The 17,276-nt window shown below is 36.2% G+C and overlaps 1 protein-coding gene across 1 annotated transcript in view; it reads right to left on the bottom strand.

Moving 5' to 3' along the window:
- Positions 1–1,326: 1,326 nt before the first annotated feature.
- The window catches only part of LOC127631170 (LIM/homeobox protein LMX-1.2-like), a 75,209-nt gene continuing 59,259 nt past the window's right edge, over positions 1,327–17,276 (bottom strand). Inside the window, 6 exon segments of the mRNA XM_052109193.1 lie at positions 1,327–2,568; positions 5,195–5,353; positions 10,305–10,371; positions 10,844–10,921; positions 11,807–11,982; positions 14,499–14,731. Coding sequence (XP_051965153.1) covers positions 2,411–2,568; positions 5,195–5,353; positions 10,305–10,371; positions 10,844–10,921; positions 11,807–11,982; positions 14,499–14,731 — 871 coding nt within the window. The 3' untranslated portion in view covers positions 1,327–2,410.

Genomic DNA, 17,276 nt, shown 5'->3' with positions numbered 1-17,276 from the left:
ACAAAGGTCAGTGGGCCAAACAGAGTGCCACCCATTTTTGCATATACGAGGAGGATCCGTGTCACGGTAGATCCAGTCTTGGCAGAGTTCCTGCGGAGAATCTGCTGATAAGACCTGCTCTAACAGAGACTAGTCAAACAACCGCACCTACTAACACCTGTGATGGCAGATAGATGGTAGATAAGGGAGATATATACCACCACCTGATCATCAGAGGGGACCGCTGCAGTGCCGGTAGACCCAGCATGCCACTAGATCTGGCCTCTAGGCCTCTGCCTGCTGAGGAATCTGAGGCTGATTGTTAAATTAATTTATGGCCGATGAGACTTGGAATCCAAGAACTCTCGTTGCTGTACCAACACGCATGAGCTCAGTGTGTGGCACATGATGTGTACTTGTGTGACTCGAAAACACACGTGACTCATGCTCACAAAGCTTTGATCCTGACTCTGGTAACTCAAAACGTTATTGTTGTAAGCAGACACATTATGTCCTCCGGTAAACATATTGACTTCATAGAAAACTTAAACACAAGGTTTGACAATTATGCATGTGTAACAGATGGAAGATGTCTTAAATATGCACACCATTATTTTTGTTGTTTAGTTTGGGTGCATTTTTTATGTTTTGGTAGTATTAATTTGATTGTTTTTTTTTATAATTTTTTTTTTTCAAAAAAACTTTATGGTATATTTTTAAACAATTAAGGCTTATGCATCAATGAAATTATACACTTCACAACTTACATTCTGAATGATTTGATACATGACAAAGTGACTTTTTCAGAATTTAAATAAACATTTTTGGGGGACTATTTATTCTTTTTAGGACTAATCTGCTCTTCAGTGTAGATTAGAAACTTAAATCTGTATTGAGAGCTGCCACATCCACCCTGTATAGCAACTTCGTAAGTACTTTACACCCACTAAATTTTAAAACCTTTAATATTTTCTCCAGTGCTTTTGAAGCTCTTTGTTTTTGTATCTTTAAAAGTACATTTTTGTACTTTATTTCAAATAATTTCATAATAATGTGTGATGAAAATAATACAGAATATTAAATGTTACATTTTATGACATTTAAATATAATTTGTTTATTTTTTATATTTATTTAATTTAAAATATTTTGTTTATTTAAAAAAAATATATATATATATATATATATATATATATATATATATATATATATATATATATATATATATAGATGAAATTAAAAAAAAGTGAAAAAGTAATGAAAAAGATACCAATTTGCATTACATTAAAAAAAAAGAAAATGAGTTTATTCATTGTACCAACAGACTTTGGCAATTTAGCAATCTTCACATTTGGAAATGCATTTTCGACAATGTCAGGGCTTTAACAAATAAATAGCACATTTTCGCTGATGTACATTGCTGGAATAAGGTTACATTGTATTTCATAATTAAAAGACATACAAGTGTGCTGTGAAATTAATGTGTCAGCTACTTGATTTGATCCTTTTTAAATAAAGCTTTTCAGTTTCTGAAAGTACCTTCAAAAGCATGTTTTAGTTAAATAAATAGAATGATCTCCATTTTTAACATGCACAACTGATTCCTTTTGAAAAAGTATATATACACATAGTTCGAGCTTTCAGTGACAGTCCCTTACCATCTTCCAAATATACTGTACGTGTGCACAGACATACACACATACATACTACACACACACACACACACACACACACACACACACACACACACACAACCACACAGGTAAAGAATAATGGACTACACACCCCCACACACACAAACAAACATCCTTACAAATGCAGATACACTATACATTACTCACCCGCTAAGCTTTTCTACATAGTCTTTCGGAGGGCTAACCTATTAAAGTGATAAAAATGCAATGCTGAACATCATGAAAAGAGTTATGAAATTATGATTCCAAACATTACATTTCAACATCAACACAAGTTTTTTATCTATTATTTTTTCTTTTCTTTTTTAATGTAACGATCACATAAATATGGATTCATGCTATCTGCCTCTCTCGGCAAGAGGTTGAGCAGAGCGAGGTTGGATGCTTCTGTGACTTCAAACTGTACATCAATACTCTTTGTTTTCCACAAGTCGATGAGAATACGGTGAAATGCTACTTCTGAGACAGTCATGTACAAACAATATACAAGTATTAGAAAAAATCTGTCAGCCTCAGGCATCTCTTGCATCTGAGCTGGAGCTTCACCGCAGAGAAACAAGGACTGTTAGTCTTCAAATTCACTGTCTTTTCTGGTTTTGCCTGTTTGTCTATCTAAGATGTCTTGTCTTAGAACTTTGCTGAGGATTCCGTTATATTTCCTTGATAGGCGGAGTCTGTTGGGGAGACAGTGAGCTGCAGTGATTGACCCACTTTTGCTATTCCTTTTCTGTTTAGGTTTTCATGAAGCAAAGTAGGAGCTCTGCATGGAATAGAGTCGGTCAATGGGGTTCCCTACTCTTGCTTGCATTGAACCCGCCTCGGATGAGGTCATGAAGCAGTCACTAAGGCTGGTCAAAGAGGTGTCGCTGTCAATATCGTGGAATATTGAATCATTTCCTGCAGAAAGAATAAAGACATCAAAACGGTTAAATTAATATGAATCTTCACACACAGTGTCTCTAAAAGGTATTTAGAAACTTAAGTCACACTTAAGAATATATGAATGCTCTGTGTTATAAAACAAAATATCAAACCAATGGCATTTAAAGAAATACTGCACAAAGACACTTTTCAATCTAGACATTTAGGTTTCAAATCATAGAACAATAATTCAAAATAAAGATGAAAAGTATTTGGACACTTCTGGATGTCAAACTTTCAGGTTTGTGGAACATGTTCATAGGTATTGTGATGAACTACACCTGTGGTAACTCTGCTAAAGCACCTGTGTGAACATGAGGGAAACTGACATAGGCCTTTACATTCTAAAAATGACCTAGAGACCAGTTAGATAAAAGTAATTTAAAAAATGGCTTAGAAAAGTCAAGTTAGTTCTGAGAAAAGCTCTAGCATAATTTTATATCGAATACAATGACATTCAGATTTTTTTCAGAGACTTAAAGGAATAGTTCACTCAACATGGAAAATTATCTTATAATTTATGCACACTCATGCCACCCCAGATGTGATTTTTTCTGCAGAACACAAATAAAAATTTTAGAAGAATATCACAACTCCGTAGGTCCTCACAATGCAACTGAATGGTGGCCAGATCTTTGAATCTTCAAAACTCACAAAGTATAAAAATAATCTATGCAACTCCAGTGTTTAAATCCATATCTTATTAAGTTATATATTAGGTGTGGATGTCAAACAGATCAATATTTATGTCAATTTTACTATCAATCTCCACTTTCACTTCCACATTCTTCTTATTTCGTTCTTAGTGCATATCAACACCTACTAGTCAAAGGTGTAGATTTATAGTTAAAAAAGGACTTAAATATTTACGTTTACATTTATGCATTTGGCAGACGCTTTTATCCAAAGCGACTTACAGTGCAATTATTACAGGGACAATCCCCCCGGAACAACCTGGAGTTAAGTGCCTTGCTCAAGGACACAATGGTGGTGGCCGTGGGGTTAGAACCTGCGACCTTCTGATTAACAGCCTTGTGCTTTAGCCACTACGCCACGACCACTCACAAAGGATTTAACATGGATTTAACCACCCAAGTCACATTTTATATATTCTTCTGAAGAGTCATGTGTGTACTGCAGAGGATATAAAGTCATACACATTTGGGATGGCATTAGGGTGAGTACATGATGAGATAATTTTCACTTTTGGGGAAACTCTCCTTTAAGCATCCAATAGTGTACATTTTGAGGCCACAGTAAATCAAACCTTTAATATATGATCTTAACCTATAACAAAAAAGTTTGACTGTTCAATTGTGTATTTGATTGGGATCACAAATTCCAGAAGGATGTCAGTTAACAATCAGATATTACTAGACTACAGGGAGTCTTACTAACAACCAAGCTAATAGCAAATGTTTACTTCTGAGCTAATCTTCCCGCTCTGTCATTTTCCTTGTGGGCACAGTTAGCTGTAATACCCTTTCCACTACTTAATGACGCCATTCCGCAAGACAGTGACAGGTTGATGGGCTATGGTTTTTTAATGAGCTGGCAATGTTGTCTGTCCCTGCTGTTATCCCATAAAACCCAAGCTGGAGTGTGATGAGACCGGGGATTTGGGCCTTGCCATTCAGGGGAATTAATGACAAGACACTTGGGACATGTTCTTAGGTTGGCTGTGACCAATGTCTACAGATTTATGTGACTAATGCTTCAAGTTAATGTCAATATTGAGAACACTGGACTTAAGAGTTATATAGCAACAGGCTCACTCTTTGAGGGATGGTTCACCCAAAAATGAAAATTAATGTGTTCCAAACCCATACGATTTTCTTCAGTTAAACACAAAAAGAGATTGTAGGCAGAATGTTAACCCTTATTCCCCATTCAATTTCATTGTATGGAGAGAGGCCATAAAAGTGACTAGTGACTGAGGCTGACATTCTGTATAACATCTCATTTTGTGTTCCATGGAAGGAAGAATGAAAGTCATACAGGTTTGGAACAACATGAGGGTAAGTAAATGATGACATAATTACATTTTTGTGTGAACTATCCCTTTAAAGTAGCAGCAGAGGAACTATAATTTGCTTCTTACCCAATCTTCATACACAGTTTTGACAAATGACACGTTGCAAGTTCCCCAGGCAATCAGCTGGTTTTTTCATCGTGTTGTGTTGTTTTCACAGCAGACCCATGGATATTTTCCCATGATATTTTGAGTGTCAGTCATGGTTAGCCAGTGTTGTTTTTAAACGCCACACCACAGATCATCGCTTGGCATTTTACAAAGCAACCAATAAACAGTGTCCCACAACATAACAGACTATTCCATTAATCCTTATGCATAGGGCGAGGGAATAAAGCCAACGTGTAGTTTTGGGAACTGTGGAAGTAATGGGTAGGGTTTTGATACATACTGAATTCATTTGGAAGGAAATCTTCAAAATAAAGTGGTGGCCCTGCAAATGCACTTGTGTAATCTCATGGGGAAAGAGGCTAGGATGGTTGCTTTCTTTGAGAGATGGCTGAATCTTGTGGTCCAAAGCACAAGTCCCAAATTCTGGAGGAGGGTACGAGCTCATGAGTTGATGCTCACCATATGGGTTCATGTGGTCACCGGGCATTTGAGGAGGGGTGAGGCCCTGCTGGAAGGGATCGGTGCTGTAACCATTCTCCATGGCAACCATCTGCTGCTGGGCTGGAGCCAGTGGTGTGTAGGAGTTCATCATACCTTCCATCCTATTGGACATCACCTCTGGAAGGAGAAAAAGAAGATGATCTGCCTAAAATCTTGGAAGAAAATACTTCTTATTCATATTCTCACGGTAGAGATGATATCATCTCTGAAAACCAGAGTCCGTAGTTAGTTAAACAACTGTATATAATGCAAAACATTAATGCTTCGTTTAGAGGGAATTGTTCTTTGGACAAGGAGATTGTGTTTCTCCAAAAATCAAGGCATGGTCTGGTATCTGCCCTCAAAATCAAGCTGAATTACATGAAAAACCAACAAACAAGAAACATTCTTGTTCCACAGAAGGAGAAGATGCTGTGACACCAGCCCTATAGGGTCATAATCTTTGAGTCATACAAAATGCCGAGGACTAGAAATGACTCTTGTGGCTTCCAGTCTGGAGCCCACCATCTCAGCCCCTCTGCTTTTGAGTGGTGAACTCTTGTAAGAACGATGTCTGCAATTCATTTCTAAAGGGTTCCACAAGTTTCCATTACATCTTCAGTTCACCACACTGAAATGACACTAGATATATGTAATTAACACAGTGCACATATCAAGTTGTTTTGTTTTTTTTTTGCAAAGAATGCAAATTTTGATTTTGTGGTAATTGAGTATCACAAAAGAAAAACAAATGCACAAATTTGTACTGTAACTTGTAAAGCACTGTGAATTAGCTTTTCTCATAGCGCTTACGTCCACATGTATAGGATGTCAAGATTCTCGCTGTATAATTATTTAAATTTCGGGTTGTTTCTCACTAAAACAAATTGTATGCCTTCAGAAGACTTGCAACATGATGCACAAATCGCATGGACTACTTTTATGATATTTTTGGGTAATTTTTTTAAGCTTTAATGTTAAAAATGTTGGATAAGTTGCTCAAAAAGTCATCCAGTATAAATGACAAATTACTTATATGAAACTCCAATCAAATTACGTTACCAATTACTTTATTTAAACTTAATTACATTACTAAATTAGTCATTAGCACTTTTAAGCTACTTTCTAAAACACTTTCTAAACGTTTGTTTTTCTGCTCAATTAATTCAAAATAATGTCTATATTTCCTCTTTGTTTATTGACGTCATACACAGAATCACGTTTCTCCATTACAATGATGTTTTAGGGGGTGTACGCACTTCAGCTGTCACAGAAATACAAAGATGTGCAGTGCATATGAACATAATTTATGTTTTGTATTCTACATGAATAGTACTATTTTTTAAATCTGTAACTATTGTACTTAAAAGCAATTCACGTATTTGAAAGTCTGTATTAGTTTACAGTAACTCATTACTTTGTAAACAGATTCACAACACTGAAAGTGAGATACTAACCGCCAATGGATTGAAAAAATGGAGGGCTATCTTCAACAAAACATCTGATTTTGTATTCCGCACAAGAAATAAAGTAATACCTGTTTGGAGCGACATGAGGGTGAGTAAATGATGACAGAGTACAAAAAATGGGTGAACTTTTGTTTTAAATTAATATTTTGAAATAAAAAATGCAAACAGATATACGTACGTACAAGAAACATTCAGTAAATGTGTTAATATGCAGAGAAAAATCAGGGAAATTGGCAAAAATCTAGCTGTACAGATTGCATTTTACATAAATAGTTTATTATCGAGTTATTAGGCATAATCGGCATACAATTGTGCATGTAGGGAGAAGTATTTTAAATTCATTGACCTTTGATGCACAACATGATGCAGCAAATACCAAGTATTTTCTACAATGTTTTTGCACCAATAACCATTCCCAAAGCTGAATCTATTGGAAAGCTGACTCTTTCAACCAAGACATGTAGGATATACAATACCAAATATAACAGTGAATGAACTGTGGGGCTCAATTTGATGACATCTTTCAGCTAAAATCCATGATATATGTCATGACATCATGGACTGCTCGGGACTGCCTTCGTATTTCTTAAAGGGGAGTCTGACCTCACAAGACTTCTCAATATCTGAGACCTGAAATAGTTAGTCTACACCAATGCTATCTTTCTCAACTGTCCCATCACCCTGTCATTTCCTTTCCTTTGTTTGAGAAAACATAACTATTGGTTCATGAGGGTAGGGTTTGTGACCATAGATAGATGACTATCCATCTAAAGGACTTCAATTATCCATTAAATGTGACAGTGCCAAAGGGCACCAAAGTGCTGAACCATACAAAGATAAACTAGTGCAAAATGAAGACTTTACACTTTAGATGTTTGACAGTGATCCAGATTCTGTCTTTTTGCTCAACACAGCAGAGTTTGTGAAAAGCTTCATAAAGGAATGCTTTGTGAGAATAGTCCTACCTAGGTCTATAAAATAAAAGTATTATTACTTGTGGTTTATCACTGAAGATGATTCAGTGATCTAAGGGATTATGACTTTACAGGAGAGAAGGCACAAGGGGTTTATTCAGCAATAAAATGTCGATATAAACCTTGGGATTTCTACAAAATACAGACAGGAAGGCTGGTTCTTATCACATACAGCAAAAAATACTTGTCTTTATATACTATATCTCTTTTAGGATCTAAAATGTAAATAGGCGTTGTGCTAGCATTAAATGCATAGTTTTACTGTGCATTTACTTGCAAGAAATGTTATTAATAATAGGCATGTACGTATGTTCAGTCCAATAAGCATTGCCATTTTTAATCATTAAAATTGAGCTTTCATCCTTAGAAAACCCAGGTGTCTTCTAACATGCCAAATACAGCAGGAGGTATAGGAAAATCTGCCCTCTGGTATGTAAAATTTTATCTCTAAAGTATATATTTATTTATTTGCATGATATTATCTACACTGCCTCTAAAGAGAAAATGCAGAGAGTGCAGAAATAAATATGAATGATGGAGGAATGGACTCCACTGGCTTACAACAAATATTTGTACAGACATTAAGACTCTTGAGCTGTAGAGGAAACATTTGTCCTCCTCAATAGCACTTGTAATAATATTCGTAATGTTTCTATTTTCCAGACGGTCTCATCCAAACTCATCTTTTATAGAAGCTCAGTTGGATCCTCTCAACTACATACAGTATTAACTGTCGAAAAGGCGCTACTTGGCGCATTAGCTCTTTCAATGGATAGTTCACCCAAAAGTGAAAATTCAATGTCATCAATTACTTACCCCCATTTTGTTCTAAACATGTACGACTTACTTTCTACCATTAAACACATGGAAGTACTTTTATGATAGTTTGGGGTCCATCTTAAGCTTTAAAGTGAGCTACTATGCACTGCCATAGTATTGAGAAGATGAAGAAAAAAATCTCCTTTCGTGTTCTGCATAAGAGAGAAAATCATCTGGGTTTGTGACAACAGAAGGGGAAGTATGACAATTTTAGTTTATTTTTTGGATGAACTATTGCTTACACTTATTTAAACTATATTAATATATTGAATGTCAAAACGCATGAGCTGTAACTGATTGTCCTGAAAACATGAAAACAACGAGCTCTGTAACAGATCCAGAAGATCCAAAATATTAAGAGTGAAGATCAGAGACACACAATGGCTTATCAGCTGTGCTTGGCTGCTGGGCAACTTGAGACAACTGCTTTTTGAAATTGGGATGTCGAGTTGCTTCCAGCAAAGGAGGAGGTGGGTGGGTGGATCGGTCAATGTGGAGGCAACTACAATTTGCTTATGTTGTAAATTAATTCATCCACCTCCACTTCCTCCCTCACACAAGGGCTGCACTCGTTTTTCTACCTAATCTACAGCGAACAGGGGTCAGTGTCTGTGCAGCTCACCCTGTTTTGGGGAGGGTCGACACAGCGTAGATTGTAAAGGGGTGATGTGAAAGAAGTTCAGTTAAGATACTTCATTTTCAATCTTTGCATCCTAAAGACCAGATGTGGTGACTCAATATTCTGTCAAACATTAAATTTTGGGAACAATGTCTGATTTATTGCAAGATAGAGCACTAGCTTGATGACCCACTGCCTGTAATGTTCAATCATATTTTGTTAAAGAATATATACAAATTAAAAACCTCTCATCGTTTACTCAACCTCATGCCATCCCAGATGCGTATGACTTACTTTCTTCTGCAGAACACAAATGTTTTATAGAATATCACAGCTCTGTTGGTCCTTACAATGCAAGTGAATGATGATCAGACTTTGTAGCTCCACAAATCACATAAAGAAAAAGAAATAATCCATAAGACTGGCAGTAGTGATATAATAGGCGTGGGTGAGAAACAGATCAATATTTAAGTGCTTTTTTACTATAAATCTACACTTTCACTTTTACATCTGAATGTCACATACAGTGCCTGTTTAGATTAACTTTCACATCTGAAAGTGAAACTTAAAGTGGAGATTTGAAGAAAAAAGTAAAAAATAACTTATTATTGGTGTGGGTCAATCATACCTACAGTATATCACTTCTGTAGATCTAGATTTAAAAACTGGAGTCTTATGGATTACTTATATGTTTCTTTTATGTGATTTTTGGTGCTACAAAGGTCTGATCACTATTCACTTGCATTGTAAGGATCAACAGAGCTGAGATATTGTTTGTAAAAACCTTTATTTGTGTTCTGCTGTAGAAAGAAATTCATACACATCTGGGATGGAATGAGGACGAGAAAATTATAACTCAAAATTATAAATAAATTGAAATTATGTCATCATTCACTCTCACAAAAGGAGATATTAGGGATAATGTTAGCCTGAGTCACATTTCACTTTTATTGTATGGAAAAAATGTTTTAATGAAAGTGAATGGTAACATTCTGCATAACATTTCTGTTTGTGTTCCGTGGAGGAAATAAAGACATACTTGTTTGGAACAACATGAGAGTGAGCAAATGATGACAGAAAGAGTCTTTTTTTTTTTTTTTTTTGTGAACTATTCCTTTAGCTATCCCATTGTTTGTTGATAATAACCAAATTAAAGTTAGGGTTATGTTATGGGCAGACATGGTTGATTTCAGGTTTGGACATTTTACCTTGGCCTAGCCTTTGGGAATTCTGCTGCTCCTGTTGCTGCTGCTGTCTCCGCGCCAACTTCTTCATCTGAAAAAATTATGATAAAAGCACAATCAGAAAATTTTGCGACTCCCCAAACCAACTCTCCGCTATCTACGAAGAGATGATCCTTGTTGTTCGCCTCTGCTTGAACTACATTGAGCTTGATCTGGCTGCATTATATTATCCACAGCCTTTTGAAGATAAAATCTGGGCTCTGAGGTGGGTTTCAGACACTAACGTAAGAGCAGGATGGATGTGAACGCATCTCGCTCTAACTCTTGAGGACTTTTTGGTGGAATGCATCTAGAGGTTAAGCTTAAGGCAGATAGCAGCTGAGATTTGCTGTCTCGAGCCTTTCTCGCTCTTTTCCTTTTGGCACCGGTTGCAAAGAGTTAGAGTGCGTATTTTGAAGATTACTTGCAAACCGTTGTGTTATCTGGTCCTTGGAAGTACGTTATAATGTTTGTGCGGGTGATACTGTATGATTAATAAGGTAGTGCATTTGGTCAAGACTTACCTTAGCTCTTTGGTTCTGGAACCACACTTGGACCACACGGACACTCAGGCCTGTCTCTGCAGCCAATGTCTCTCTTACCTAAAATTTGCAATAAAAAAAAATAATTAATATCTTTGGAAAAGAGCTTGTGGAATGCCGTGTCTACACCAGACACAAAACAAAACTGTGTTAAAACTGAATTGCTCTCTTTATATTTCATGAAGTTGTCTACACTTCCATTGCCATCTAATATAAAATAATTTTACCCTTTGATTTTTGTTCGTTATTTATTTAAATAAAACATATTATCGTAATATCAGGGTCAGCTCTATTTGCTGAATTTTAAGGGGTTAATTCACCCCAAAATGAACATTTTATCATAATTTACTCATCATCATATTGTTCCAAACCCATATTACATTCTTTCTTCCATGGAACTTAAGAGAATATCTTTTGAAGAATGTAAACGCTGCAATTTTTCCCATAAAATAAAAGTAATGGTGAGTGGGCTCAGTTCCTAATATTCTTCCAATCTCTCGAAATCTCCTTTTGTGTTCCAATAAGGACAGAATGTCAAACAGGTTTAGAATAACATGAGGGTGAGTAAATTATAACATAACTTCAATTCTTGAACTTCCTTTAAATCATCTTTATTTTAAACATATATGCAATTTCATACATTGAAAGCGTATACGATGTAGCAATTTCAACATTATGTGTAAAAAATTTTGCTATTCTAAAAAAAATCCCATAGAAAATCTATTTTAAAGCCAATTGATTTCTGTTGGGAAAAAAGTTGGATTTTTATTTATTTATTTTTTATGGATTTAATTGTCATTTAACTAGTGTAGCCCAAATCTTATGCTGATTGGTATGTGGTTTGTGAACATTTGATGGTCGTGCAGATTCAACGCTTCTAGCATAGACAAAGCAGATTCTACGTTGATATAAATGTAGATATCTACAGGTTTTTTAGTAACACACCTTCCGGCAGGGCTTGGAGGACACCTCGAATGATGCCTTGAAGGCCCGTCTCTGCTGTGTGGTGAGGATGGTGCGTGGTCGCTTAGGTCTTCTCGGGTCTTTCCCATCGTCTCCCTTCCCTGTACCTCTGGAACCCTTCTCCGGCTTGATATCGAGCTCCTCATCTTCGCTCTTCTCTGGAGAGAGATTCATTATTTAAAGGAATCAGTACTTTCTTTTAAAACTCTGCAGCATTTTAGACAACCTACTGATAAATAGACGTTTTTGTACTTTTCAATTTTAGGAGATTCAGTCACAGTGCATCCATAATGACAGGAGACACATGTGGTTTTAATACTTTTTTTATCAATTTATTACCGAAAGAGTGGTCCACTAATGGCAAGACTGTAACCCCCACTTGCAAAGCACTGTGAAGTATGTGTATTTGTCACTGGACTGGACATGGTGTCAATTAGAATTAATAGGACACGGCTTTGGCTGTTTTCCACTAAATAAATCTTTGATAAGAATCCAATACACAGCGGACACAATGTTTTGGGGAAGGTATGAAAGTGGAGAACATATAGGAAATGAGGTCCTATTTTCAGGTAAAGTGAAATAGAGAGCAAAACCACAAATTCAAATAGTGTGCTAGTCATCAACCATGTCAATAAGCAAAATGAAAAATGTGCAAATCACACCATGGGAGCAAAATGTAAAGCTGAAGTGTGTGATTTTTGCACAACTAGCGACACAAATCGGAATTGGAAAAATAATCTTTGTTTTAAAACACTACCTCAGTCTTCCATTGGTAGAGCAAACACATAGCCCAGCCTAAAACGCCATCGGTTGAGGAAATGTTGCAGTGTCGGGCTGGTTGGGATCCTCAAACAAACAGATCAATGTTTTGAAAGAATAAAGAGACAACATAAAATTAATTAACCTATAGTTGTCTCATTAAGCTGGGATTGGAAAGTACTTCAACTTTCAATAAATGACCCACTTCAGCTTTAAGCTCACCATTCCATATAGTTATATTCACGGAGATATTCATCAGTTACATCCATAAAAAAAAAAAAAAAATCAATATCATTCCTCATATCACAAAATGTACACCATTTGATAATTGTTCATTTAAACTAATCAAAGTGTCTCAATTAGTTTGAGGTGATCCTCATGCGGGTTAATCAAGCCTGCCCTGTGTCATGTAATCTCTCTCAGTAGGTCCAGCTAATGTGCCATATTCAGAAAATGGCTCCTTGCTTTCCTACTGTAATTATTATAGTCAAAGTGGGGATTGGCTTTATTGTTCAGGGGGTAGAGGTTTCATCCAATAAACCATATCAGCTTGTGTTTAATAGAATAATAATAGCAATTAAAAAAAGGTGGCAAACTCCACAACGTGGCACAGTTCAGAAGTTAAAAACCCCAATGGGCACGGTCCCAGAGTGACCATTTTTCGAGATTAAGGGGCTTCTGCAATTTGGCACTAGTAGCTTTTGTTGCATCAGCAATGCACATCTCTGGCAATAAAGGCCTGCAAATAGTTCGCCATTTTTTAAGTGATCAGCAGGCATTGTGAACATGATGGGTTGATTGTGTCCTCTCTCTCTCTCTCTCTCTCTCTCTCTCTCTCTCTCATCTGTTTCTGATCTTTCTTTCTGCCAGTTGTGTGGTGTGCTGATATCCAATTGAATTCCTTGCCATTACAGTTTACATCTTGTGTTTAGGTGAACTTAAACCCATCACAGGACCTCAAACACACACACACACACACACACACACACACACACACACACACACACACACACACACACCCCTATCTTTTAAGCAATCCAGCACTTTAAATGAAGAACGGAAGAGGGATAAATATCCTAGAAAGTCTTGCTGATGCATCTGACAAATTTCTTGATGATTGTGAGAGGGTGCATGCATGCATGTGTGCGTGTTTAAATGAAAACCACATGGGGATGTTTAGGGTGAGGTTTGGTGAGATGCCTCATTATGGTGAAGTCAGGGGAATAAGTCGGAAGAGCCCATAAGAAGTGCAGGAACGCTGGTGATCAGGGCCTGAAATCCCTCCTGTCACTCAATGAGATTCACAGCTATAATTCTTTCCAGCAACTCAACCTGCCCACACCAGAGCCTGCCATCAGCACAGTGTGGCTTATCACTGTCAGAACTGCTCTTCCTCCACTGTGAAGCTTTCTATTTTTGTGTGAATTTATTGCTTAAAGGGGCCACTACACTTCTACACTTTTGTAGTATTTTCTTCTTCCTGAAATCCATTTTCGGTTGGATTTCAGTTGTTTTAATTTTAAATGACCATTTTCAACCCTCTCACTATTCTTTAGAATTAAACACAATATTTTACTATAGTACATTTATGACTTTTTGTTGAAAATAGCTCAGGTCACACAAATTCAACAAAGTTGCTGAAGACTGAATTGGAGTTGATATATGTGGGTGGTAATATGTAATTTTGTGGTAATGCTTGTGACTTCCGAATGACCTATTTTGAAGCTTAGTCTTAGCATGGTCTTAAAAATGTAATATTTTTTTATTTCAGAAGACCAAAGATAATTTTTTACTTCTAAGAGCAAAGATTATACTGTTTTCCATTATATGCACCCTTTAAATATGTCTTTGAATACATTCAGTCATGGTCTATGGTACGTAGAATGGCTTATCCACTTTTTGGGGTCTGGCATACCTGAATCTGAGTCATCTGGACTGACAGAGCTGAGCAGGTCTTTCTCCCTCTCATAGTCACTCTTGCACAGCAGCTGACCGTCCTTCAGTACAAACTCGTCTCCTTTCCGCAGCTGCCGGTCACACACACAGCAGCAGAAGCAGTTTAGGTGATACACACACTCAAGCGCCCGCATCACAAACTCCGTCGGGGCAATCTTCTCCAGACACCCACTGCATTTGGTGGCAAATAACCTGATAAAGTAGACAAAAAGAAAGAGAGAAATGTAAAACTGCTATATATGTATAAAATAATTTAGCTCCAACAATGTTTGAGCTCCAAACCTCTATGTACGGTGAGTACAGGTAAAGTGGGACAACCTGTATAGTGGTATACTTAAGTTTTGGTATTTAATATTTTTCATTTTCTTCTCTATATTAGAGATCTTAAGCTATTGGAAATGGTATCGGATGAGGACCTAAGCTCTAAAGGCAATGACAAATGATTAGAAAGTGTCACATTTTACCTGTTTCTCCCCTACAATTTTAAAACACACCGACAAAGCTAAGAGTGAAGTGTCATTCAGCATCTCAGCACAGAGAATGTCTTAACATGTGATTGTCCATCATAGTTGTGTGATTAAGGGGGCAGGGGGCGTGAGGCTGAGCCCCTGAGCGATCTGCTTTGACACTGGCTCATCTGTTAATGCAGCCTGGATAACCTCTCAACGCTTCAGCAGAACCCAATGGGAGGAAATACAGGATCACCTCTTGACCCAACACACCAGCAAACCTCAATCAGTGGCATGGGCCCTCAGCTCCACTGGCTTTTTCCCACTCACTGCAGTGATTAGACAGGCTTCAACGCCTGCTCACACTGCTCTTAAAATGGGAAGTTATTTCTTAAGGCCGACTGATGTCTTAAAATGTTTAAGGCTGAATTGATATCTTGGCCATATGAGAATCTGCAAAATGCTTCATGATATCTGCTACAGTGTCACATTTAATGTGACCAACAGGATCATAAATAAACCAGGGTTTAGGGCAAAAATAACATAGGAATTGAAATAATTTACATAACATTCTCACAAAACTCATTCAGAGCCGAACATTGTTGATTGTGTAGCTAATTTGAAATTATTTTCGATTTTTTTTTCAACTTTTTTTCAGTCAACTCTGAAAACACTGAACATGATGAAATTACTACAAACAGCTACTCAACTTACATTAAACTCTACTATGACGATAGACTTTAGAGAGCTATAAAGTCTTACATAAGGCGATAATTTCAAATGTTTTCTAGGTGAGTATTCATTATTTATGTTACAGGGACTAAAACCGGAATGTTTTTCATTTTGGTTCGTTCTGAGCAAAAACTTCATTCCAGTTTAGAAGTTCTGCAGTCTCCTTTCCAAATGCTACCAGTTAGAACAAAATTAAATAAAGGTTAATAACATTCTTTTTTAAATGACAGTACTTTGAGCTAAGGGGTAGGTGAAATACAGTACCAATTGCAGTGTTGCCAGATCTCACAAGAGAAACAAGCAACCTGGTTTGGAAAAACATTAACAAAATAAGCCACTTGCCTCACCAAAATAAGCGAAAATAAGCAAAAAAAATGTTTTCCTGTTTAGTGAATTTATCTTCATAGAAATCATAACAGCATACAGTTAATTAACAGTTATGTCAAATTTTTATTGCAGATCTGCTTCTCAGTCAACACCCGACAGCATTAAATCTGTATTATCGTAATGCATCATATCTAACAATAATTCAGTGAAGACTTAAACAACAAAAAAATAACTTTTTTACCTATAACATTTTTTTCATTGTATCTGGATTTGCCGTGCATGTATATGTAGTTATTACATATAGTCAATAAAAAGGTCTTCATTTAGAGAATGTGACATCCACAATAAGCATTAAGTCATGGAAATGTGTGATTCAACAGTTTCAGTGCATGTTTTATTTATTTTTTATAAGTGGTGTAGCTCCAAAAATGTACTGTGATAAACCCTTTTTCCTTTAGTTACATGAAAACATTATTTGAACAAAATTAACCAGTTATAACCAGTTACCATTATTTAAAAATAAAGTTTTCACTTAGTTGAAAATCACTTTCGGTTTTCGGTTACATTCTGCTAAAAAAAAAAATCGTTTTTGGTTTTCGTTCCTTTAAACATTTTTAGTCCCTGTTATGTTATGATATCTTGTGCATTATTTACAGCTAATATTTTATTTGCTGTTAAATTTAATAAGTAAACACCATAAAAATAATGTATTTCATTTAATTGATTCAACTGAAACATTTTAATAGAAATTATGATAATAATAATAATAGTAATTAATATAAGAATAAAATTATAATAAGAATAAATAATAATAAAAAAGTACATTTCCAACTGACACATTTTGTGATTGTTGGCTGCTCGCTAGAACAAATGAAGAAAACGATTCCAAAATCCTTGAAATCATCCAAAAACCTATTTACACAAGGTTAAAACATGCTACCTGTACAATAATGTCAAGAGAAATAGCTTTTAATGTTTGGCATGATGACCAGAAACACAAGCTAAAGTAACTTGGCATGAACCCTTTACTTTCAAACAATGTACAGCAAATATAGGCAAAACTAAATTTTACTGTAAATTGGTATTGCCTTCTCTTGTCTAAAATCATATACCATACCACAATACATGACTGTTTACATAACAGACCACGGCAACACCCCTGCAACCTTAATTTCCTCTTAAGAGAGTGTCGATAAAATCGTTTTTGTTTCATTACAGGCAGAGATATT

The sequence above is a fragment of the Xyrauchen texanus genome, chromosome 37 (genome assembly GCF_025860055.1).
Source record: "Xyrauchen texanus isolate HMW12.3.18 chromosome 37, RBS_HiC_50CHRs, whole genome shotgun sequence".
Taxonomy (NCBI): Eukaryota; Metazoa; Chordata; class Actinopteri; order Cypriniformes; family Catostomidae; genus Xyrauchen; species Xyrauchen texanus.
The sequence above is the reverse complement of the archived record's forward strand: the minus strand, read 5'-3'. Positions and strand labels throughout refer to the sequence as shown.